This window comes from Gekko japonicus, unplaced genomic scaffold (genome assembly GCF_001447785.1).
Source record: "Gekko japonicus isolate JY-2015 unplaced genomic scaffold, Gekko_japonicus_V1.1 scaffold102, whole genome shotgun sequence".
Lineage (NCBI taxonomy): Eukaryota > Metazoa > Chordata > Lepidosauria > Squamata > Gekkonidae > Gekko > Gekko japonicus.
The window spans coordinates 1,223,042-1,248,563 of record NW_015172006.1 but is presented as its reverse complement, the minus strand read 5'-3'; the positions used below and the strand labels follow the sequence as shown (position 1 = coordinate 1,248,563).

Genomic DNA, 25,522 nt, shown 5'->3' with positions numbered 1-25,522 from the left:
TCCAGCCTCCGCTTGAAAACGTCCAGTGGAGGAGCATCCCACCACCTCCTGAGGCAGTCTGTTCCACTGCTTAACCACTCTTACAGTTAGGAAGTTCCTCCTGATATTTAGCTGGTAACAACTCCCTTGTAATGTCCTTGTGTGCAGTCAACACACAAAGAGGGAGAGCCGGCCTGAATGCCCCTGGCCCCTCCCTCCACCTCCCTGTGATCGCGAGATCTGGAGTACAATAATAGTAAATCTACGTATGTGTGTGTGTTTTGTTTTGTGTTTAAATCACACAGGGCCCCAAAGGAGACAAAGGCAGCCGTGGTGAAATGGAGTGGCCCTTCGCTTTTTTGGGGGGGGGGGCTGATTCACACATGGGTGTAAGTAGACCACGTGATGTCTCATCTCATGACAGTTGGCAAGTGACCAATGAAAGTAAAGTGTGGGACGTCCAGCTAAGGTGTTCAGAAACATATGAAGTCATCTCTCTTCTACCGAGGCAGACCGCCAGCTGCTCAAGTCTTGTGTACTACCTGTTTGGACTGGCCGGGGTTCTCCAAGGACTCGAGGCCTTTTCCGGCTTGTTACCTAAGACGTAACCAGAGAATGAGCTTCGGGCCTTGTGCAGATGTTCTAGCACTGCGCTCCAGGGACTGGCTCACCTGTGCCATGCGTTAATGGCTGTGCCATGCATTAACTTCACAGACTCATGCTGTAACCAGTCAGAAACTGAATGGGCATAGATGTGCTCTCCCACACCCTACCCGTGTGGGGTAGCGGTTAGAGTGTTGAAATAGGAGCCAGGAGACTTGGGTTTGAAGACGCACCCAACCCTGAAGCTTTCTTGGGTGACTTAGGGTTCGTGGCCCTCTCTCCACCTAGCCTTCTTGAAAGGGTGGTTGTGAAGAGAAAAAAATGGACGAGGGGAGAACATTCATGCCCCCTGGAAGGGGGATAAAAATGTGGTAGCATATTGTGGCTTTTCCTCATAGAGATTACCCCTGGATCAGTGTTTCCTCTAAGAGACCCCTCGGGGCCAAAGCAGTATATAAGTCAAAAATTAAAAATTAAATAAATATAAATAAATAAGCTGAGTTAGTGTGAGCTAGCTCACAGTTCTTTAGCCTCCAGCTCACACATTTTTGTCTTCGCTCAGGGAGGATGGCTCCAGAGCAAACTGGTTTATGCAGTACCCAAATGCCTCGCTCACAACTTTAATGCCAGCGGCTCACAAAGTAGAATTTTTGCTCACAAGACTCCACAGCTTAGAGGGAACATTGCCCTGGATTGTTGAACATCAGCTTTGAAGACTGCTGGTCAAAGTCCTACCTGCTAGGATTTACCTACGGAACAAAGTTTGGGTCCAGCGGCACCTTTAAGACCAGCAGAGTTTAAACTTTGTTGGTCTTCAAGGTGCCGCTGGACTCAAACTTTGTTCTGTGACTTCAGACCCGTGCAGCTACCCACCTGAATCTAGGACTTGCCTATGTCACTGAAGCTAAGAGGAATTTGGATGAGAGTGGCGTTGAGTGTTGGTTCAAACTTACAAAGATTTATTATTCCACTAATTAAATGTGCTTTCCTGGCAGTTTCCAGTCATGGATGCTGTTGGATTTGCAGAGGTTTTAGAGCGTGTGGATATATGTGTAAATATTGCATTTGGCAAGTTGGTAGTTTTAGCATGATTGCCGTCCTGTTCCAGGCCGAGCTGGGGAAGTGCTCTGGAGCAAAGAGCAACCCGGAGCACTGAACAGGGAACTGGCTGTGGACTGACTCAGTCAGGCTCAGGTCCCTCAGGACCTGGGAGAGCTCCCAGAGACACTGCAGGGGTTGATCCAGCCAAGTCCCAAGCTCAAGAGAACCTTTATATCCATCCCTACGTGAAGCCTGACGCCCTTCAGCCGGAGCGCTGCCCTTCAAATAAATCTTCAGGGGATTTAAGTGGGGGTGGACATAGGATGCCTTGTATTGAGCTGGCAGTGTTTCCTCTAATGAGCAATGGCACTCTGCAAGGCCTCAGGCAGAACTCACTCCTGGACTTGCTGCTTGGCGTGCCAGGGATTGGCACCTGGGACGTTATACAAGGAAAAGCAGGCTCTGTGGCGCTCGGAAGCTCTGAGTCGTCTCTCCCAGACTCAGGGTCTGATAATTCATCTTCCCCTGCAGAGACACACACACCCCTCTGATCTCTGTGATAAATCCAGGGTCGCAGATCCTTGTCTGAGGAATCTGGGGGGCTGGGTTACAAATGTCTCAGATGTCCATATTTTGCAAGGATAAAGCATCCTGAAGGAACAGAGGTGGCAATATTCATAGATAAAGCAAGACCAGCATGTTTTGAGCCACTAAGGGCTTGTCATCAGGAAATGGATTATTCATAGTAGGTACAGTTCTATAGAGAGAGGGTCTAAAATACAGGCTGGAAACAGACTATTTGTGTGTTTAACTTTTCCTCCGGAGAGCTCAAGGCAAGTTATATATGAGGTTCCCCTCATTTTGTGGCACCTCAAGGACACACAGTGAGCGTCATGACTGAGTGAGGATTAGGTCTCCTCTCTGTAATTCCAGCACTTTCTTCATTGCGCAATGCTGGCTCGATGCAACACTGTCATACACCACAATGTACACATATACATATGTTTGTATGTTACGATCAGTATCAGAAATTTGGTGACTGGAGAAGTAAGGTAAAGGAGGGACTGCGGTGGCTCAAGTGGTTAAGACGCTGAACTGCAGACCGGAAGGTTGGTAGTTTGACAGTTCGAGACCCGAGTGCCGCATGATGGAGTGAGCTCCCGTCTCTGGCCCCAACTCCTGCCAACCTAGCAGTTCGAAAGCAAGAAATTGCAAGTAGATAAATAGGTACTGCTTCGGTGGGAAGGTAACAGCGTTCCGTGCGCCTTGGCGTTTAGTCATGCCAGCCACATGACCACGGAAATGTCTCTGGACAGCACTGGCTCTTCGGCTTGGAAACGGAGATGAGCACCACATCCCTAGAGTTGGATTCGACTGGCTTTTGAGCAAGGGATTCTTGCTCTCTGTAATTCCAACACTTTCTTCATTGCACAATGCCGGCTCGATGCAACACTGTCATACACCACAATGTACACGTATACATATGTTTGTATGTTACGATCAGTATCAGAAATATGGTGACCGGAGAAGTAAACCTTAGCAAATTCTTATAAATCTCAAGGCCAACTGAATGGCTTTGGTAAGTGGTCTCATTTCAATGTTGTCATTTTTGTCATTTGCAAGTACATCTAGAAAACCACCAAGTGGTCTCAGTGAATGACCCCTTTTCATTTTCTTCTTTCTTCCAGGGATTGCAAGGTCCAAAGGTGAGGCTGTCAGACCCTTTGCTAACATAAATTGTGGCTTCCATCCAGAAGCTTTGCTGAAGCAAAACCAAACCCTTGGAAAGCTAGAAGGAGCAGAGAAATGGGCTGTTGACATACATACGTTTGTGTGGGGTTTTTTTAAGCCCCAGCAAAAGGTATTGGTGCCAAGCGGCAGTGTAAGAACACACATTGGACAGATACCAGGGGATGTAAAAAGCCCACCAAACAAAGAACAAGGGCAAGCTCAGCGAAGAATGAACTCAATGAAACAGAACAATGGCAGAATTAGAGTCGAGCCAAGATCATATCAACAGCCGGCAGAGGCCTGGCTCAGGATGAATGGAAAGAGCCGGGGCTCCCAACCAAGGGGATTACTTGAAAGTGGTCATTAGACCAGCTTCCCGTCAATCAGATTGTTCCTCCCTGTGCTCCGAACTCTCACATGCTATTTGTGTTATTTTGAGCACTGTGAAGCAGATACCCCCTTCCTCAATGTTTTGGTCTCTCTTTGTGGCTGATATAGTTTTGGTATTTTTGTGAAGCTGCGGTGGCTCAAGTGGTTAAGACGCTGAACTGCAGGCTGTGGAAGGTCAGTAGTTCAACAGTTCGAGACCTGAGTGCCGCTTGACGGAGTGAGCTCCCGTCTCTGGCCCCAGCTCCTGCCAACCTAGCAGTTCGAAAGCAAGAAATTGCAAGTAGATAAATAGGTACCACTTCGGTGGGAAGGTAACAGCGTTCCGTGCACCTTGGTGTTTAGTCATGCCGGCCACATGACCACGGAAACGTCTTCTGACAGCGCTGGCTCTTCAGCTTTGAAACGGAGATGAGCACCGCAACCGTAGAGTCGGATTCGACTGGCTTTCAAGCAAGGGAAACCTTTACCTTTACTAATATTTTTGTATATATGTTCATATAATTCATAAGTATGCTTACCTGCATGAATAAATGTTGCAGATGCATGAATTTTGTAGATAATATGCAAAACTTATGATGCCTTTATTCTTGCAGTTGGGGTGACACCCCCCCTCCAACACACTTAAACCACAGTTGTGAGGGAGTTTGAACTCAGCTGTGCTCTTTGATCTAGGGCCCAATCTCCATCTAGCATTTGTTCCGCTGTTTTACCAAACCCACATTGGAACAGAAATTCCCCTCTGCATTGCATGCCACTTTCGCTTCCTTTGATTGTCGGATTTTCTGGCAGCGTCCAGACTGCATGCCGCTTCCACTCCGTTCGATCTCTCGGTTTTATGGGACTGTCTGCATAGATTTATGGCCGTTTTATGGCCGTTCAGGGGTGACTCTGCAGTCAGTACGGCTTTGGCCCCCGGGTATCTGAATGTGGTTTTGAGCTGCATCTTGTTCTGTTCCAGTGTGGGTTTGGTGAAACAACGGAGCGAAGGCTAGATGCAGATTGGGCCTAGGTGGACACGGAGGAATAGCCTCCCCCATCCCACCCACCCCCCGATTCTGTTGTGTTGCCTCCCCTCTCCTCGGTCCCATTCTGGACTGCCTGAGCCTCTTAAGGGTGGGCTGCACTTGATAGAATTAAACATTTCACCTGCCTCACCCTCTTAGAGGAAGGCTGTGACACACTCCTCACTGACTGCGTTTATATCCCCTGGTTGAATCCAGACATTATGGCAAAACACAGGCGGGGAAGCCAAACGGTGGGCTAGTGTGATGTCTGAATTTGCTGAAGCCCTGCCACACCGAAAGCCAGCCCAACCGGGAGCCCTCCCAGTGCTTCTAAAAGTGCCTGGGAACGTGACCAGTAGTGCTTCTGTGCCTGCTCTGGATGTTTGGACTTGGCGGAATAATTCAGGGGGGGGGCCCTCTGAGATAACCTCTCCGATTCTTGTCTTCCTAGGGTCCCCCCGGTCCTCGAGGACCCCCTGGGCCTCCGGTATGTATTTAAAAAAAAACATTTGAAGGACGGGTGGGTGTTTTTGTCCTCATGGTTGGAGGCAGTTAACTTGTGTCTGGGGCATACCACTTTGCATTGCCAGGCGGGGTCTTCTGGAGAGCCAGAATGGGGTCAGTTGGGTGCACGGCTCCCCCAGGAACACTAGCTTGCCTCACCTAAGTTGCTTTTTGGGGGGGGGGAGAAATGTATTAATTTGTGACGTGACAGTTTCACATGGAGAGTTATTCAGTCACATGATCCCCTTTCTGCAGTCTGAGCACAGGTTGCCGGTCTCCCTGAGGACTAGCCCTCTATGTATGCTGTTTGGGGATGTTTCTCTTTATGCAAATCTGTCAGTAAGTTTAGGAGACAAAACCAACTCCTCTGATGAATAGAAGGTTGTAATTTAGCTAGAGTGCAACGGATTCTAAGACTTTCTACTGGTGGGGATCAATGTTCCCTCTCAGCTGTGGAGTCTTGTGGGCAAAGCTTCTCCTTTGTGAGCTACTGGTGTTAAAGTTGTGAGTGAGCGATTTGGCAACTGCATAAATTAGTTTGCTCTGGTGCCGTCCTTCCTGAGCAAATACAAAAATGTGTGAGCTGGAGGCTAAAAACTGTGAGCTGGCTCACACTAACTCAGCTTAGAGGGAACACTGGGGGATTCATATCACCACCGCTGCCCTCTCCCTTGTCACTTTTTTTGGATGGGGTGGGGAAAACCCAATCTTAGCAGCGATGCTGTTGATTCCATGCAGGACCTGGGATTGCTGAGAAGGGGCAGCCTTGTGTCCAGTCATCTGTGGTTCTCTGGATATGTTTAACTTGCAAGTCATGCCTGCATGCCAATGCTTCCGGGATGCAAGAGCCAGGCACTGTCTAGCTGACACCATCCTCCCTCATGTGGGCTGTGCTGAAATTCCTGGGGCTTTCATATAAGCAAAAAGTGTGCAGAATGCATTGCAGACTTGATGGCAGCATCTGTTCGGCAATGCTCCGCCAGCCTTACTGCTCTGTTGAGCATGCCGACCGGTCCACTGAACGTTAAAGCGATGCCATGTTTACTCAGGATTTCCATTAACCGGAGAAGACAGAAGTGGAGGAGGTTAGGGACTGGGACAGGAATAGTAGGATGGAAGAGGTAGAAATGGCTGGGAAGGGAGGCACGAGTGAAGGGAAGGGAAGGAGGAGAGAGGAATAATAGGATGGTAGAAACGGCTGGGAAGGGAGGCGCGAGTGAAGGGAAGGAGGAGAGGGGAATAATAGGATGGAAGAGGTAGAAACAGCTGGGAAGGGAGGCGCGAGTAAAGGGAAGGAAAGGAGAGTGGAAAGCGGCTGCAGGAGCAGCATGCAGAAGCAGTGACAGGAGTTGGGGATGTTCCCTCCTATGTTTCTTATTATATCATTATATCGAATTTTAAACTGGACTGTAAAGTGGATCAAAAAGCCGCACAATGGAGCCTGGGACGTATGGGGGGGTGTCCACAAACCTAAGGGAAGCCCGGGGTTTGCAGAAATATCTGAAAGCTAAAGGACGACAAACAGTAACAAACGGGAGGGTTAAAAAAACTCAAAATAATTGAAGCCGTTGTGTAGCTTGAAGAAATGAATGTCCACTGAGATCTCGGTGGCCATTGGAGGGGATTCCCAGGCAGCCACGACAGTATTGCTCACCCTTTGAGACCTTGGTTTTCGTCAGTCAAGGGGGGGCAGAGAGGGATTTGGACGCCAAAACACCCCTGGAAAGGCACTGCCACCTACCCTGCCACTACCCTTGAGTCCAGGCCCAGTGCTGACCCCTGGACAACTTGCTATTGTACAGCTTGTGCACCTTGCCCAGGCCCTTGGTTACCATCCAACTCACCCAGGCCCAGAAGCAGCCCCCCATCATCCAGGCAACCTGCTCCCACAGAACTTGGCCAAGACCGGTGGCAGCCACTGCATGACTCTCCCGGGCAACCTGCTACCGTGCAACTTGCGTAGATCGGCTGAACCTGGCAGTGGCTTAGCAGCCACCAAGCAGCTTGCTACTCTGCAACTTAGCCAGACCCGGCAGCAGCCACCAGGCTACCGGCAACTTGTTACCATGGTGTTACCCAAATCAGTCCCTGTGATAGGCTTGTCATGCAAAAAGAGTCCCCCTGTGCATGAAGGACACTTAACACGAGCCCAGGGGTAAAGGGGGCAGTGTGTTGTATAGAGGACTCTCAGCTTGAAGCAATAAATCTGAGATAAAGGAAAGATAGAAGGGAGACAAGCATTTAACCAGCAAATAACGCCATTGTCCTAATGAAGGCGAAGTAGAAAATGAGAAACCACTTTAAAGCAAGAAAGAAGCCAACCAAAACCATTCCATTTTGCATAGTCCTGATGTGTGCTGGTATTCCTTCAGATAAGAATGCTGTAAAACTTACTTTTTACTCCAAATTGTGCTCCTTGCACTTGGCTAGCTCAGAGCGAACCATCTCAGAGAGAGGAGATAGTTGACGGGTTGCTCAAACTGGGCCAAGAAGGCACGGTGGGATAGATGGGAATGGAACTACAGGTAGAAAGGAGGACGCCATTAATCAGCCTGCACTGGGGAAGAGCTGGGAGTCAACAAGGTAAGTCAGCCCCAAATGGGGAATGGAGAAGCTTAGAGAAGGTAAATGGCAAAAAGGGTATAATTTCCGGAAGGAAAGGTGGAAAGGGAGACATGTTGGTTTTGTAGCTTTGTCTCTGTTATCTGTGTGTATTTGTACCGTTCTTATCTGTGACCTCAATGGTTTTTCTACATACAGTATACACATAGATGTACAGAATGGGTTCTGATTTCAGTATCTGAGTGCTGCATTTGGGGTGGGGGCAGCATTTGGGGTGGGGGTGTCTGCACAGTGTGCCAACTATAAAAGCAGACTATATAGTTCTGTTGGCCACTATAATGAATATTTGGAATATCTTGACTCAGAAGAATAGCTGTAGCCCAAGGAACAGCTTTTTTGGGGGGGTATAAATACATTTTCTTCTGTCTTTTTTTTTTTGTAGGGTCTGCCTGGAATCCCAGCTACATTTGTAAGTTGTCCGGGATTGTATTCTATTTGTATGTTGTCGAGCACTGCTAAAAACTAATATGTAGTAGTCTGTAGAACCAAACTAGATGCTCTGCTGGGTGTTCCATTTGGGGAGCTCCTGATGGTTTGTGAAAGTCTCTTGCCACACTTACGGGGGCCTAATTCAGATTGGGACCATGGCATGAGGGGAGAGGGTGGTTTGTTCGTGCTTTCCCCTGAACTGTTTGCTCATCTGAAATAGCCTTCAGGCATGGGGAATACTTAAATGTTTCCCACACCTGGTAAGAGACTTTTAAAAAAATCTGGAAGCTCCAGACACTGAACCCCTAGCCCAGGGTACCATCCTGGCCTTGGGGGAGGCTACTTGGGGGAGAGCCAGTTTGGTGTCGTGGTTAAGTGCGCGGACTCTTATCTAGGAGAATCGGGTTTGCCCCCTCCTCCACTTGCAGCTGCTGGATGACCTTGGGCAAGCCGTAGATCTGATAAGAGCTGTTCTTGAAAAAGGGCAGTTTCTGCCAGAGCTCTCTCAGCCCCACTTACCTCACAGGGTGCCTGTTGTGGGGAGGGGAAAGGAAAGGAGTTTGTAAGCCGCTCTGAGACTCCTTTGGGTAGTGAAGGGCAGGGTATAAATCCAGTCTCTTCTTCTTCTTCTACTACTTGGCATACATCAAGGGTTACTGGACTCTTATTTAATTTTAAATGGGACCCGAGCCAGACCACTGGTCCATCAAGTGCAGTTTTGTCTGCTGCCTGATTCGCCAAACCAAACTAGAGAGAAGGGCCATAGCCAGAAGGGCCATAGCCAGCGGTGGGACTTTAGGGGCGATGCTCCCTATCAGTTGAGGGGAGCTCCAGCCAGCTAGTGAGTCCCTGGCAAGCCCCGGCACCAGCCAGCAAGTTGGCTCTCAGAGAGGGGCGTCACTCGTGATGATGTCACTAGTGATGTCACCATGTTGGGGAGGGCACGACACACACACACATCCCAAATCCCCCCACCAGAAACTTTCCTGGCTATGGGGCTGTTCCCGAGATGGTTTAACTGGAGACTCCGCAGATTGAACCTGGGCCCCTTGGCATACAGCGCACAAGTTCTCCTCCTGGGTTACAAAGAGCTGCCTCACATGGAATCAGATCAGTGGTCCCTCTTGGACGATATCTCCTAAGATGCCCTCTTTCAAAATACGGCTGCACGTTGCATTGTATTTTCATCCCACCCACCTCCTGAGGGCCTTACGCCAGCTTACGGCTCTTGCCCTCCATCCTTTTATCATCACGGCTGGCCTGTGACGTCGGCTAGGCTGGGAGCGTGGCTGGTCCAGAGTCAGGGAACGCCGTGGCTGTGGGGTTTGGCTCTGGATCTCCCCAGCCCTACTCGTCCTGTGCTCTTGACCACTATCCTACATTGGCTGTCGCATACTTTCCAAGATGGTTTTCCCCGGGGAGGTATCTCTTAGTGGGTTCAGCGGCTTCAGATAGCTTCCAGTTGAGAGGAGGGGCAGCAGCGGGAAATGGGGAGGATTTCACCCTTTCCTCTCCCCAAACTCCCCCCAGCTACTGTTCTCCCCAAGAGGTAAAATACAGACTCCTGTATCTTATCTTGTGGGGTCAAAAGGGGAGAAGGTAAATTTGAAGAGGGAAGGGTTCAAAAGATCGAATTTCCTCCCCCTCCCCCCACCCTGGTACTTCTCCCAATGCAAGAATGTCCGTAAGGAAAAGCAACACTGAGCAACACATAGCATGTAGCTCTGCCCATGTGCAGAGTTCTATCCAGTTCACCTGTCTCCATTCAAGTTAACATTTTTCTCCCCTCTCCTGAACCAGCAACAAGATAGCTTTGGTGCAGCTTTCCAAGCAACGATGAACACCGGCACTGCGTTCAAGATGGAGGTACGTGCTGGGCAGCTTGTAGATCCCATGCTAAAGTCTTGCTGGGGAGTTTTTCCTATGCAGATGCCACCAAAGTAACTAGAACCTGTGGGTCGGAATAGCTGTGACTTGCATGTGCTCCCCTCACCCTGTTTCTGTTTGGGCAGGGCTATCAATATCCAGATCTTCCAGTGCTGGACCAAGGAGGGGAGATCTTTAAGACTCTGCACTACCTCAGCACCCTCATCCAGAGCATCAAGAGACCCCTTGGAACAAAGGACAACCCTGCCCGCATCTGTCGAGACCTCATGAACTGTGAACAGAAGATGCAAGACGGTAGGCAGGAAAAAAACTGGTCCCGAGAACGTTGTCTGCCTCAGTGCATCATGGGGGAAGGCCCTCTGTAGTGAAGACGCCTGAATATAGTCCCCTTTCTCCTTATGTTGATACACAGTGCTGATTAAGTTCAAGGGAGTTCTTGATTTAATAGCTAATCTGTTTCACAAATAACCATCATTAAATAGAAAATAGAAAGTAAAATATATTTCTCCCCAACACCCCCTTCATTACACAAAAGAATTTTAAAACACTGTCTGTGTAATACAGTGAAAGTAACTTCTGTTGGGATATAATTATATTCAGCTTTATACATTTAAAACTAATTCTCATTCTGCTTCTTTACTGCAATGCATTTATATCAGATTTTTAAAACGACTTCTCATTCTAAATTTGTCCCCTGCTTACATAAAACACACTCCATCTCAAAGTTCGCAACTGATCTGTTTCTCAAATAAGTTGTTAATTTCACCATCACTGCATACTTGGCAAGTTTATTTTTACATTCTTCTAAGTGTGAGCAGAGGTCCGATTTCTATTTTGCTGCATAAATATTCCCAGCCACTGTCATGATATATCTGAATATCTCTTCCAGAATTTTTGGCACATTGTTAGGCAATATACCTAATGACGTAGTCTTAGCTTCCATGGGGAATTTAAACTTTAATATATTTTGCATTTCTCCATGAATATCCTTCCGGTATCTTTTTGCTTTTTTACACGTCCACCACATATGAAAGAAGGTTCTGTCTCTGTCTTTACGTTTCCAACATTTTCCTTTGTAGTTTTTGTTCACTTTCTCTATATCCTTTGGAGTTATGTGCTATCTGAAAAACATTTTGCACCAGTTTTCTCTTAATGCCTATAATGCCTGGCTATAAACTTGATATCTTTTCCCCATAGCCCTTCCCATTGATGCATGGATATCTGTTCTTTAGGATTCTACGTCCATTGGATCATATTTTACTTTACTTCTTACTGTTTTTACAACCTAAGTCATAAACAGCAAACCCTCATCCCGTGGGAGGAGAACCTAAAAGTTAATTCTCACGTAACTTAACAACAGCTGCCAAAATTTTTTGCCCAATACAGAGTAGTTTATCTTTGTCACTGAGTAGCCATGATGATTTCACTAGGAAAGAGGGTTTTGATTAAATAATGGGGAAATCAGTCCAGCTCTTAGTTCTGAGAATTTAGGACAATTGAAGAAGATGTGATCTACAGGGTCAGTTTTGTTGCTGCCACTATTGCAGAGTCTGTCTGAATATGGAATCTTCTTAGTGTCACTGCTGACAGTAGGGCATAAAAGCCCTATACTCTGGAATAGTTACCTCAGATAGATAATTTGGCATAATTTGGGATTTTTGTTGGAGGGAGAATGCCAACTGGGAAGGATGAACACACTCTGCGTGCTCTGATCAGTGGGCTCTCATAATCGAAGTCCCTAAGACGTCTTCTGGTGAGCTGGGTCAGTTCTTGACTACTCATTGTTTCCATCACATCCTGGGTAATACCCAGGCAAGATAATGGATTTGATCATACTTGTTCTTCTGTCTCTAGCTGGAGTAAAAGGTAAAGGTAAAGGTTCCCTTGCTCAAAAGCCAGTCGAATCCGACTCTAGGGTTGCGGTGCTCATCTCCGTTCTAAAGTCGAAGAGCCAGCGCTGTCCGAAGATGTTTCCGTGGTCATGTGGCCGGCATGACTAAACACCAAGGTGCACGGAATGCTGTTACCTTCCCACCGAAGTGGTACCTATTTATCTACTTGCAATTTCTTGCTTTCGAACTGCTAGGTTGGCAGGATATAAATCCATCTTTTTTTAATTTTTAAAAAGTAGTAGCATATAAATCCATCATAAATTTTCTTTTTGTTTTGTGATCAGCTGTTTGAACACAGTCATGTCTCTTAGGGCTCCACCTTCAGTGTTTATGATCATTTTTAGTCTTGAAATTGATTGAAGATACAACAACCATTGAATGATTATTCCTTCATCCCTAATGTCCTGCCATGACTTGATTTTCACATGAGAATTTAACATGGTACCGTTGGAAAGTCATTTTTGTTTCTGATATTCTTATCGTGGTAGGTAGACCTCTGTTGGTGACATAAGCGGAAAATTTGGAGGACTCAGTAGATTCCGGTGTGTGACCATATTCTCAATATTCTGTCCCTGAATATATATGGCCTTTTTCTTTATAGTCTGCCTGACTGGGGCTGCGGTCACACGGAGCATTAGCCACGCTATAGAGACGGAAGTTAGGTGGATTTTCCGGGCGCGATCACAGCGCCACATCTGGGAAGCTTAGAGCTTCCGTGGCTCACCCGAGGCTTCCCACCTAAGTAGTACCTCCGAGCAATGTTCCCTCTAAGCTGTGGAGTCTTGTGAGCAAAAATTCTACTTTGTGAGCTACTGGCATTAAAGCTATGAGCAAACGATTTGGCTACTCCATAAATTAGTCTGCTCTGGAGTCATCCTTCCTGAGTTAAGACAGAAATGTGTGAGCCAGAGGCTAAAAACCTGTGAGCTAGCTCACACTAACTCAGCTTAGAGGGAACACTGCCTCCGAGGTACTAGTTTCCGGAAACCGCGGGGCAAGGGTGGGCGTCTGATCACGTTTCCGGTGGCATCCAGTGCCCGCCCATGTCCCGTCGTGAAAAGGGTTTTTTCCTTGACTATATGGCCTCTTTCTTGTGTTATAATCATTTTATTTGATTTCTTAATCCATAAATAATTATCTATGCCTTCATCTAGATCTGCTGATTCAAGTTTTACTATTCTTTGTCTTGGGTCTTTAATCCAGTCAGCAATCCAAACCAAACCTGCCACTTGGTAGTATAATTTTATGTTTGGAACTGCTAATCCTTCTCTTTTTCTCATCTTGTAATACTTTAAAACTTACTCTTGGTTTCTTGCCATTCCAAATAAATTTATCTGTCTCTGCAATTCGTTCAGTGTTATTTCTTCTATATGTATGGGTAAGATTTGAAACAAAAAGTTTAGTTTTGGCAGTACATTCGTTTTAATTGCAGGGCAAAAAATTCCCAGCCAGGAAATTTAATTTTTTCCCCATCTAGATAAGTCTGCTTGTATCAGTTTCCAAGTTTCCTGGTAGTTATTTTTGAAGAGATTACCATTTTGCCCAATTATTTCCAAATATTTAATGGGATTGGTGGCTACTGTACACTCTGTACTCTTTATAATATCCTCTTCTTGTTGCATTAAGAATTTCATTATTACTTTAGTCTTCTTTCTGTTGATTTTGTAGCCTGAAACGGATCCGAATTCTTCAGTATGTTCCATTACATACTGTAATGATTTTGGGGGATTTAACACTCTCAAAGCCACATCATCTGCATAGCTTTTCCTCTTGAACTCTACATCATCCATTTTTATTCTCTTAATCCTGCTATCTTGTCTGATCTTTATAGCCAGAATCTCCATTGGAAGAATAAATGTTATAAAGGTGACAATGGACATTCCTGGCATATGCCCTTTTCAGTTGTAATTGCTTCTGTCAGTTTCCCATTTATTAAAATCTTTGCTTGCTGATTTGTATATATATTTTGCATCCAGTTCTGACATCCAGGGCCATAGCCCATATTCTGAGGTACATTCAATAAGAAAGGCCATATTTAAATATTGAACACTTTCTCTGCATCCAAAAATAGAAAAGCTGCTTTCTTTTTATTCTTGTTCACAAATTCAATTGCATCTATTATAAATCATAAGTTTTTCATAAGTAGATAGCCAGTTTGGTGTAGTGGTTAAGAGTGGCGGGCTCTAATCCGGAGAACCGGGTTTGAAGAGGAAAAGGAGGAGGAGGAGATTGGATTTAAGCCCAGCCCTTCACTTGGAGTCTCAGAGCGACTTACAAACTCCTTTCCCTTCTCCTCCCCACAACAGACACAACATTTCCCCACTCCTCCACATGAAGCCAGCTGGGTGACCCTGGGTCAGTCACAGTTCTCTCCTCAGAACTCTCTTAGCCCCACCTACCTCACAGGGTGTCTGTTGTGGGGAAAGGAAAGGAAGGCTGTGGTAAGCTGCTCTGAGACTCCTTCAAGTAGTGAAAAGCGGGATATAAAAACGAACTCTTCTTGTTCATTCGGTCATTGTGTATTAAGTCTGGTATACGTTCTCCTATTATTTCTTCCATTATTGTAGCAAAGATTTTATAATCTACATTCAGCAGAGAGAAAGGTCTATATGACTGTGGTAGTGTTGCATCACTGCCTTCTTAATATATTAAGGTTATGTACGCCTTTTTCCACATTGGAGGTATTGTTTTTCCTTCTTTTATCTCATTCGTAACTTTCTGTAACAGTATCATTAAAACTTTTTCAATGTGTTTGTAATACATTGCTGTTAACCCTTCCAGGCCTGGTGCCTTATCCTTTTTCATATTCTTTATTGCCTGGGAAATGTCTTGAATTGTTATTGTTTGATTCAAAAATTTTCTACCTTCTGGTATGAACTTTGTGATTGGAATGGTCTTTTAGATATTTTGTTAATCCTTCATCTGGAACAGACTTCCTATATAGTCCTCAAAGAACATTGATACATTGTTTTTGTATTTCTTTTTCTACATGAGTAATTTGATCTTCCTTTACACCTGTTATTATTCTTTTTTTCTTTCTCCTTCCTGAGACAATATGCTATCTGCCAGGTTTATTCGCTTTTTTGTTTTGTTTTAGAAATCTTAATTTTTCCCTGTACCTTTCCCATTTCTAACATGTTTAAATGCTTTCTTTGTTGTCTGATCTCTGCTAACATATCTTTATTAAGGTTATTTTTATGCTCTTGTTCCAGCCTCTGGATTTTTTCTACTATTATCTTAGTTCTGATTTTTCCTGTTTCTTTTTGGCAAGTAGCAGCTAGTAAAATTACTCTGATAAAGGCCTTACTTGCTTTCCAAATTGTAGCCTAGGACATTCCTTCTGTATTATTTATTTTGAAGCATTCTTCCAGGTCTTTTTTTGCACTTCCTTACTACATCTTCTTGCAATACAAGAGCATCATTCAATCTCCCTCTTCCTCTTAATTTTCTATTCCATTGACAGACTGCTTCTGTGGGATTGTGATCTGCAAATATCATCGGCCGAATCTATATTTTGTCTAAATTTATCATCAAACTTTTTGATATCCAACACATGTCTATTCTTGAGTACGTTTGATGCCTATCTGAAAAGAAGGTGAAGTCTCTACCCTTTGGAAGCATGATCCTCCAAGCATTTTCTAGTTTCAGCATTTCTAAATATTGAAATATGTGAACAAACATGTGGACAAGGGGGATCCAATAGATATTGTTTACCTTGACTTCCAGAAAGCTTTTGATAAAGTTCCTCATCAAAGGCTCCTAAGTAAGCTCAAAAATCATGGGATAGAAGGACAAGTCCTTTTATGGATAAAAAACTGGCTAATTAATAGAAAACAGAGAGTGAGTATAAATGGGCAGTTCTCCCAGTGGAGGGGGGTAAGCAGTGGGGTACCACAGGGATCAGTACTTGGTCCACTGCTTTTTAACTTGTTCATTAATGATTTGGAGATGGGAGTAAGCAGTGAAGTAGCTAAATTTGCGGATGATACGAAGTTGTTCAGGGTGGTGAAAACCAGTGAGGATTGTGAGGCACTCCAAAGGGATCTGTCAAGGATGGGCAAGTGGGCGTCAACATGGCAAATGGGGTTCAGTGTGGCCAAGTGCAAGGTGATGCACACTGGAGCCAAAAATCCTAAATATAAATACACATTGATGGGGTCTGAAGTGGCAGAGACTGATCAAGAGAGAGATCTTGGAGTCGTAGTAGATAACTCACTGAAAATGTCGAGACAGTGTGTGACTGCAATAAAGAAGGCCAATGCTATGCTGGGGATTATTAGGAAGGGTATTGAAAACAGATCAGCCAATATCATAATGCCCCTATATAAATCAATGGTGAGACCTCATTTGGAATACTGTGTGCAGTTCTGGTCACCACATCTTAAAAAGGATATTATAGCTTTGGGAAAAGTGCAGAAAAGGGCAACTCGAATGATAAAAGGGTTGGAACACTTTCCCTATGAGGAAAGGTTAAAGCGCTTAGGGCTCTTTAGCTTGGAGAAAAGACGACTGAGGGGTGACATGATTGAGGTTTATAAGATTATGCATGGGAAAGAGCAGGTAGAGAAAGAAGTACTTTTCTCCCTTTCTCACAATACGAGAACTCGTGGGCACTCCATGAAATTGCCGAGCGGCTGGGTTAGAACGGATAAAAGGAAGTACTTCTTCACCCAAAGAGTGATTCACACATGGAATTCACTGCCACAGGAGGTGGTGGCGGCTACAAGCATGGACGGCTTCAAAAGGGAATTAGATAAGCATATGGAGCAGAGGTCTATCAGTGGCTATTAGCCACAAGGTATAGGTAGGGACTCTGGGGCAAGTGATGCTCTGTCTTCTTGGTGCTTGGGGGGGGGGTCAACAGTGGAAGGGCTTCTAATGTCCTGGCCCCACTGGTGGACCTCCTGATGGCACTGGTATTTCTGGCCACTGTGTGATACAGAGTGTTGGGCTGGATGGGCCTTTGGTCTGATCCAACATTGGCATCTCTTATGTTCTTATGTTTTTAGGTAGTTTTCCACATTAAATGTTCCTTGATCTGTCCTTCTTTCGATCTAATACTCCATTCATGTCTCCAAAAATCATTATATCTTCCTCTTGAAATTATAGCATAATTTGATTTATTTATTTTTTAAAGAATTTGCCTTTAACATAATTTGGTGCGCATATTATTGCTATTGTGCACAGCTTGCCTTCTGGAAATCTCATTTTTAGGATTAAATATTTTGAGCTGTAGCAAGGTATACTTTACCTGTTTTTTATTATTTAAAATATGTTCATGTTTCTTCTTTATGTGGGTTTCTGGGGATATTTGAAGGAGTGACTATCTGTTGTAGTCCACAGTGTTGAGGAAGAAGGCTGTGGGTGGAGCTGCTCTCAGGCAGGCCAGCTGCAATGCAGACCCTGCCAAAAGAAACAGCTTAGCTTATGTGGTTGATTGGGAGGTGGCAGACAGACTGATACAGGGAGCCTGCATGCAGGCTTAAGACTGCATGGCCCATGATGAACTGCAACTTAGACATAAGCTGCATACAAGAAGTACTTTTCATGCAGTCTTAACTATGAAGCCAATGAAAGACTGCATGGCCCACGATGCACTGCAACTTAGACATAACCTGCATACAAGAAGTACTTTTCATGCAGTCCTAACTATAAAGCCAATGAAAGAGAGCTAAAATGAGCAAAGTAGACCTGTAATCAAAATATTGATGTTGATGTCAGGACGAGGGACATGCTTTTCTGCAGAATCCCTTCTGGGGCTTCTGCAAATCCCTAAAAGGTAAAGGTAAAGGTTCCCTTGCTCGAAAGCCAGTCGAATCCGACTCTAGGGTTGCGGTGCTCATCTCCGTTTCAAAACCGAAGAGCCAACGCTGTCTGAAGACGTTTCCGTGGTCATGTGGCCGGCATGACTAAACACCAAGGCGCACGGAATGCTGTTACCTTCCCACTGAAGTGGTCCCTATTTATCTACTTGCAATTTCTTGCTTTAGAACTGCTAGGTTGACAGGAGCTGGAACTAGAGACGGGAGCTCACTCCGTCATGCGGCACCCGGGTCTTGAACTGCTGAACTACCGACCTTCCACAGCCTGCAGTTCAGCGTCTTAACCACTTGAGCCACCGCAGCTCCTGCAAATCCCTAATCCGTGTCAAACTCGGGTCCTCGTTTGCCATGGATTTCACATGCTCGGTTTTCACTGCCTTTGATGCTTTGCTCTTTCACTTTGAGGGGGGGGGCAGACTGTGTGAGAATGTGTGTGAGTGTCTAAGTCTGCTTTGCCATGCTGATTTACAACTGCTTTCCAAGTGGGCCTCCCGATGCTAGGAAGAATGCCCAACAACCTTGAATGCCAGTCTCCAATAGCTGGCTTTTTGCAGATGATGTAACTGTAGGTTTACAGGTGATGGGAGGAGGGCTAGCAGGGCATGCTAGGTTTAGGCGGGCTGAATGAATGGACTGATTGGACTGGTTAATGGGGGGGCTTGTTTGAATCATGTATAATTTCAGAACTGGCGCCAACGGAGTCAGTTCTGACACGAATGGTCTTAGCTTGGAACATCTTCATTTCTCAATAAACAAATCACTGCCAAGAGAGTGTTGTTGGGAGCAAGTTTGTTCAAGAGTCTGACAATCCGAAATACTGATCGAAAGGTAAACCCTGGAGCTGTTAGTCTGAGCTTCCAAGGGGGCATCCATGAGAATGATAAGACAAGTTCAGAAACTATCTACAAGACATAAGAAAGCGATTAAAAATGATTATTGCAACAAACTAGCACATGCCATAATCAAAACTGACACAAGACAGTTCTCGGCCTTAATACTATTAATACAGCTCCATCAGGCCATTTCTGGTAGCTATGAAATTCTCCCGTCATCCTGCCCAAGAGGCATGGGGGGGCAGAGCTTTAGACCTTGTGATTTTCTGCACATCCTTCAACATTGTGATTTCCAACATGCTTTGACCCAAATGCATGCCAATGTGAAGAACAGGGGCATGTCTTGTAGGCAAAATGTCACGAGTGGAACTGCTCCCGTGTTGATGCCCTCCTCTAATGCCAGGATCCTTCTTTTCTCCAGGCCCGTACTGGATTGACCCAAATCTTGGCTGTTCCTCAGATAGCATTCAAGTCACCTGTAACTTCACCCAAGGGGGACAGACCTGTGTCAGCCCCATCACTGCCTCAAAGGTAAGTTGAGAGGCCATGGCTCAGTGGTAGAGCCTCTGCTTGGCATGCAGAAGGTCCCCGGCATCTCCCATTAAAGTACCTGGCAATAGGTGATGGGAAAGACCTCTGCCTGAGACCCTGGACAGCCGCTGCCAGTCTGAGTAAACGATACTGACGTTGATGGACCAAGGCTCTGGTTCAGTATAAGGCAGCTTTGTGTGTGTTCATGTGAAGTCTTGAGCCATCTCATCTGCGGGCTGGGGGTGCCACCTCAATGCGACGAGTCCATCGGGGCAGTGCATCAAATACTTGGAAGGGCATGTGAAAGGCTGCCCTGTCATTACTGGGAGAGCTCCTGGGGGGGACAGTGGTTAGAATGCTGAACTAGACCCTGGGAGTGGTGGTGGACATGTGCCATCAAGTCTCAGCCAACTCCTAGCGACCCCCAGGGCTTTTTGGGGGGGCAGGAACGCACAGGAACGGAGTTCCGGCTGGCTTCAGAGTTGGCCACGCCCACTACAGCCAAAACCTCTGCGTGGGTGGCTACAGAGGGGAGGCCTGGAAAGTGACACACACCCCGGCGACTCTGAGGCAGGCGGGCGGGCAGGCCAGGGGAGCCCTGGAAGGATCAGGGAGGCATTGAAATGCCTCCTCGTGCCTTCCCCGGCCTGTCCAAGGCCCGGCTTGCCCAGGCGCCCCCCAGCCCCGGGGGCAAGCGGAGGGAAGGCATGGGGTGTGGCCTAATATGCTAATGGGTTTCTGCTGTTGGGTGTGGCCTATTATGCTAATGAGTTCCTGCTGCACTTTTTGTACCAAAAAAGCCCTGGCCGACCCCTCATGGGAGTTCCAAGGCAAGAGACGGCCAGAGGTGGTTTGCCGTCGCCCGCCTCCGTGTTGTGCCCCCGGACTTCCTGGGTGGTCTTCTCTCCCAAGGGCTAACCAGAGCTGACCCTGCTTGGCTGCCGAACTCTGGTGAGATCAGGCTGGCCTGGGCCATCTAAGTCGAAGCAGGACCTGAGTGACTCAGGCTCTGGTCCCTGCTTGGCCACGATGCTCTCACCGCGCAGCCTGGCCCCTCTTCACCTGACCGACGTCCACATTGTGGTTTCTTAACAGCGCCCGAATGCCGCCTTCAACTTCCTTTTTGGTCTCTGTGTTTACTTGTCGTCTTAGTTTTTCTTATGGCCGTCAAGACAAGTTTGAAAGCCCCACCAGCAGGAGGAGGTCTGGGTGGTGGTGGTGGGGGATCCGGGCATGGTTCAAAGCCTTGTGCGCGCCGAAGGTGTGCTGCCCTGGCAAGGACTCCGTGTGGGCGTGATCCAGGTGTGTGACCCCTGCCTGCTCTGGGGGCTGTGTCCTCCCCCCCCTTAACTTCCATCTCTCCTTAAACCAGCTGGATTTTGACATTGGAAGAGTGCAAATGAATTTCCTTCACCTCCTGAGTTCTGAGGTTGTTCAGAACATCACCGTCCACTGCCTCAACACTCCCGTCTGGCAGGAAGAACCCTCGGAGAAAGGGGTGCAGTTCAAGGCCTGGAACGGGCAGATGTTTGAAGCGGGAGGGCAGCTGAGACCAGAGGTGGTGGCAAACAATTGCAAGGTAGGCCAGAGGGGGTTGGAGGGCCGGGAAGGAACGGGGGAGGCTTTACTTCCACTGGCGGGACTGGATTATTTTGCAGGTTTACTCCTACAGTAGGTAGGTCCTTTCCGCACTTGGATCACATCCCTGGTTTTATCAGCGTTCAGCTCGCGACACAATACCTTGCATTTATCCCTGGTTATAACAGCACCCGTTTATCCCGGGACAAGTGTGGGGCAAAACTGGGGTGACCTCAGTGTAATGTGGAGACAAAGAATACCCCGAGATAATTACAGGGGTGAACTTGAATGTAGTGTAGAATGTAAGTTTGGGGACAGGGTTGAACGGGGATTTAAGGTCTAGTGCGGAATCACTCGTCGTCATTCTGTTTACAGGCTTCCTCTTGCTGTAAAAGTTGGTCCCCCCCCCCCCCCTCTTCTGCGGATGTCTGCTCGCCAGCCATCGACTACAGTGCAGATTCCGTAAAGCAACAGCACCACCTTCTGACCGTTTGAAAATACTGCACTGTTGTTTCAATTAATGGTACAGGAAGACATTGAGAATTTTGTGCTGGGTAGAGGATGATGCGTTACTGGTTGTCAGGGCAGGGATGTATAGGGTTGCCATCCCCCCGACAGGGGTGGGGATTCCCCTGATTTCAGGGGACCCAATCCGCCGGCCCCAACATTCCCGGTGCAGTGACATTACCCAGAGGTGAGGTCATAGCATCGAGGATGCTCTAGCAATTGACTAAAAACTTTTTGGTGACTGTAGAGTTTTTGGCCAAATGCTAGAGCATCCCCTGCATGACGTCCCTGGTGCGATGACGTCACTTCTGGGTGACATCATTGCAGCACACGTGCCCTGCGCATGTCAGAAGTTCCTGGCGAGCAGCATGGAGCCCCCGTCAGCAGACGGTAAGCCCCTGGGAACCCTGGGTATGTAAGACAAAAGAGATACATTTGGTGTAGTGGTTAAGTGTGCGGACTCTAATCTGGGAGAACCGGGTTTGATTCCCCACTCCTCCACTTGCACCTGGCTGGATGACCTTGGGCAAGCCGTAGTTCTGGCACAGCTGTTCTTGAAAAAGAGCAGTTTCTGTCAGAGCTCTCTCAGCCCCACCTACCTCACAGGCAATGCTCCCTCTAAGCTGTGGAGTCTTGTGAGCAAAACATCTACTTTGTGAGCTACTGGCATTAAAGTTGTGTGCCAGCGATTTGGCTACCGCACAAATTAGTTTGCTCTGGAACCATCCTTCCTGAGCTAAGACAAAAATGAGTGAACTGGAGGCTAAAAAACTGTGAGCTAGCTCACACTAACTCAGCTTAGAGGGAACACTGCTCACAGGGTGTCTGTTGTGGGGAGGGGAAAAGAAAGGAGTTTGTAAGCCGCTCTGAGACTCCCTTGGGTAGTGAAGGGCAGGGTATAAATCCAATCTCTTCCCTCTTCTTATATGTGATGATAAGTATTCTCTCTGTCTCTTTCTCTCCTGCTCATGTTTGCATTCAGATCCAAGATGGACAGTGGCATCAGACCCTTTTTATATTCCGGACGCAAGACCTCCACCAGCTACCGATCACCAATATCTACAACCTTCCGCCATCCGAGCCAGGGAAACAGTATCTCCTCGAAGTTGGGCCTGTGTGTTTCCTCTAAACGGCGGCCTCTGCAGCGCTTCGAACTTTTTGACTTCTTTCATTTTGGGGGTGCTGCACCTTTGAGCAGGGCTCATTCCCCCACCGGCCCCTCTACAGGGCAGAGGCCTGGGCCTTCGGAGCTCGGACCACGAGGCTCATGAAAATCGTAACAAAGCCTCAGTCCGCCAGAGACTCCTGTTCTCCAGCGTGGGGAGGAAAGAGCAATGGCCATGAGAGAGGCGGGATTCAATCGATGGCGCTTTAGGAAGCTGAAAAGGAGGCTGGTCATCCTGAACTACACCCGAACTTTTTATTTGTCCCCCTCAGCCAAAGAAATGTTAGACAAGATCTTTCAGAGAAAAAACGGAATAGCCTGCTCAGTCTTCGTGTTACCAAATGTGGCTTTCCAGGACCGTGACCTTAACAGGCAGGGCTTTGCGGAACTTCTTAACAGGCAGCAGGGCTTTGCAGAATGAGTTAGGAAGGAGACTCGGAAAGATGGATTTGCAAACTGTTTTCAGCTGCTTGTTGTTCTGGAACAGGAAGCATTTTGATGTGCAATATTATAGAAAGAGAGAGAGAGAGAAAATATATTTTATTTAAGGCAAAAAATAAAAATGAAACCAAGTGAGATCCTTCTTCCATTTGGGAGAGAAGACGTCCCTTTTCGCCAGGGTGAGAAGGGGGGGAGCCCAATGCAGGACAGAGGTTAGAAGGATTGGTGCTAAAAAAAAAACCAGAACAAAGAGAGGGGGGGATGGGCTTGATGAATTTGATTCTACCTCTCACTGTGAAATACCTGGTGCTCTTTTATTTTTTAAGAAAAAAAATGGTGTTATTTTATATATGACAAACTATTTAAGGTTCTAAGAGGTGCTATGACGTCTCTTCATCACAGACCCACCAAACCATCAACTTGGGGCACGTTCTCTATAGAAACAAAAACAAGGGAAATGGGGAGGGGGGGGTGTTGTGACTGTCAGCAAAACAACTGCAAATTGACTTTTAACTTAACGTGCCTATGAGATTTTATATTTTCCTTTGGAATCCAGGTTTCGTAACGGTCATTTGTCGTGCGTGCTTTAACATGATGTGTACCTAAAGAAATGTTTTTTACAAAGCAAACATTGAGCTTATAAAAACACATTTCTCCGCTTTTATATATAGATGTGTGTGTTGTCTGTGTGTGTGTGTGTGTGTTTGTATTTGTGCAACTTTTCCGCCAAAACATGACACTGCAAGAGAGAGAGAGAAAATGCTGACTGGCATTGGCTTTTGCTCTTTAAAGAGATTGGCGAGATTTCTATGTTTCCGGGTATATTGTCCATGCCAGTTCGTTTCTTGACAGCCGCTCCTGGCTTTGAACACCCACGTCTGTGTTTAAACAACAGGAATAAAGGGTGACCCGCTTATTTGGGTCTGTCTGTCAAGGAATGTTTGAGGTTGTATTTTTCACCACCCAGTCTTGCGAGTTTTTCTTCTTCTTCCATTTTTGTTTCAGTTTTGTAGAAATCTAGACTCTGTATGTAAATTTGGAGTTTAAAAAGGAAAAAAAAGAGGAGATTAATATTATGGTAATCGTTTTATTCTATATAAGGAATGTAATATTAATGTAATCGGGGGCCGTACTGTATTTGAACGCTTTGGTGCCTGTTTGGAATTTCCGTGTTTCGTAAAATATATGTGAGTCTTAATCTGTGTGTACTCTTTTGAATGGCTGTCTTCAGATTTGCTTCCAGCTGAGCTAAAACAGAACAAGATTCCACCGTCCTCATCCCCCCCCCCCCAAGATACCTCACTCCTTCCCTGCTGATCTTGGTGCTTTTCCCGGAATACCTCAGCCCATCATTGCAGGGACCGTCTGTCCAGACCGCTTTCCTGTTCCAGGTACCTTTTTCTGCGAAGCGATCACACCCGCTTCTCCCGCTTGGCTCTCTTCTGTCGTGGTGGCTCATCCTTGATCCTTTCTTCACCCACTTCTGTCTCCCTGTCCACGGAATCTTGGGTTTTCGCAAAGTTCGGTCTTCCTTTCATTCACATTTCAATGGCCCTTCCCCTTTTTCTCCTTTTTTTTTTTTTTAGGGAGGGTGACTTTAAAATAAAATGTTTAAAGCTGAGGCAGTGACACAACTTCTGTGTTTCTTTCTTAACAAATGAGAAGTGAAGCAAAATCCATTGACAACAGATGGTGACTCTGAACATGGATGGGGTGAATTTCTTTTACTACTACAAAAGTAAGCATAGCCAAGTTGCCATTGGGCTGGGTCTTAATCACCAAGTCGGTTGACTTATTTGGGGGACGTTATGGCAAGTCTAGAACGTTAGTGAAAAATCTGGGACTGGCCAATTTGGGGAGGAGGACGTTTTGTGCAGAATGCTTGCCCCCTACGAAATAGACACACATGCAGTCACACATTTGAGTTCAGAGGGCCTGCAGAATGTGGCAAATATATTCCGCCATTCCAGGCAGCAGCAAGAATAATTGTCCCTACTGTAATCTGATTTTTGTGATGTCATCACATAGCCATGTCCAATTGGTGTCACACAGCCATGACATCATCAGCCTACGTTTTTGATTGGCTGGATCATGATGAAGAACTCTTCCCCCCCCCTTGAAAAATGGTATCAAAGTGGCACTGAGAGGGGGCAGTCCACAGGAGAGAGCTAGTGCAAAACAAAGGGAGGGGTCATTCAGAGAACATTAGCCCCCACCTTTTTTCTGCTGAAAATGTTCATCTGCAAAAAGTTGGCTTGACACTAGCCAAAACAACCCCAGAACAGCTGCTGCTTCTCAGGCTCAAGGAACGGTGCATTCTGTTACCTGCATGGGCTGCGACAGGATTTCTTCCCACCAACTTAGCTACGAAAAAAGAGGAATGGTTCTGAGCCTGGGAGAATGAGGGCCCACCCATCGACTGGCAAAATACTCTTACTTATAGCAGAATATGAAGTACAGTTTTGGTCATCCCTTTCTGCACAAACTCCTCACAAGCCAACTGGTGGGAATCCTCTGTTCAGCTTGGTTCCGATCTGTTTACTGGGCTTTGCTGTAGGGAGTT

At 46.4% G+C, this 25,522-nt stretch overlaps 1 protein-coding gene across 1 annotated transcript in view; it reads left to right on the top strand.

The window, feature by feature from the left end:
- COL27A1 (collagen, type XXVII, alpha 1) overlaps positions 1-23,081 on the top strand; it is a 399,797-nt gene extending 376,716 nt beyond the window's left edge. Inside the window, exons 56-65 of the mRNA XM_015420171.1 lie at positions 285-312; positions 1,946-1,953; positions 3,312-3,329; positions 5,200-5,235; positions 8,257-8,283; positions 10,104-10,169; positions 10,316-10,484; positions 19,159-19,268; positions 20,641-20,847; positions 22,336-23,081. Coding sequence (XP_015275657.1) covers positions 285-312; positions 1,946-1,953; positions 3,312-3,329; positions 5,200-5,235; positions 8,257-8,283; positions 10,104-10,169; positions 10,316-10,484; positions 19,159-19,268; positions 20,641-20,847; positions 22,336-22,482 — 816 coding nt within the window. The 3' untranslated portion in view covers positions 22,483-23,081. The remainder of the gene's footprint in view (positions 1-284; positions 313-1,945; positions 1,954-3,311; positions 3,330-5,199; positions 5,236-8,256; positions 8,284-10,103; positions 10,170-10,315; positions 10,485-19,158; positions 19,269-20,640; positions 20,848-22,335) is intronic.
- The last annotated feature ends 2,441 nt before the right edge of the window (positions 23,082-25,522 follow it).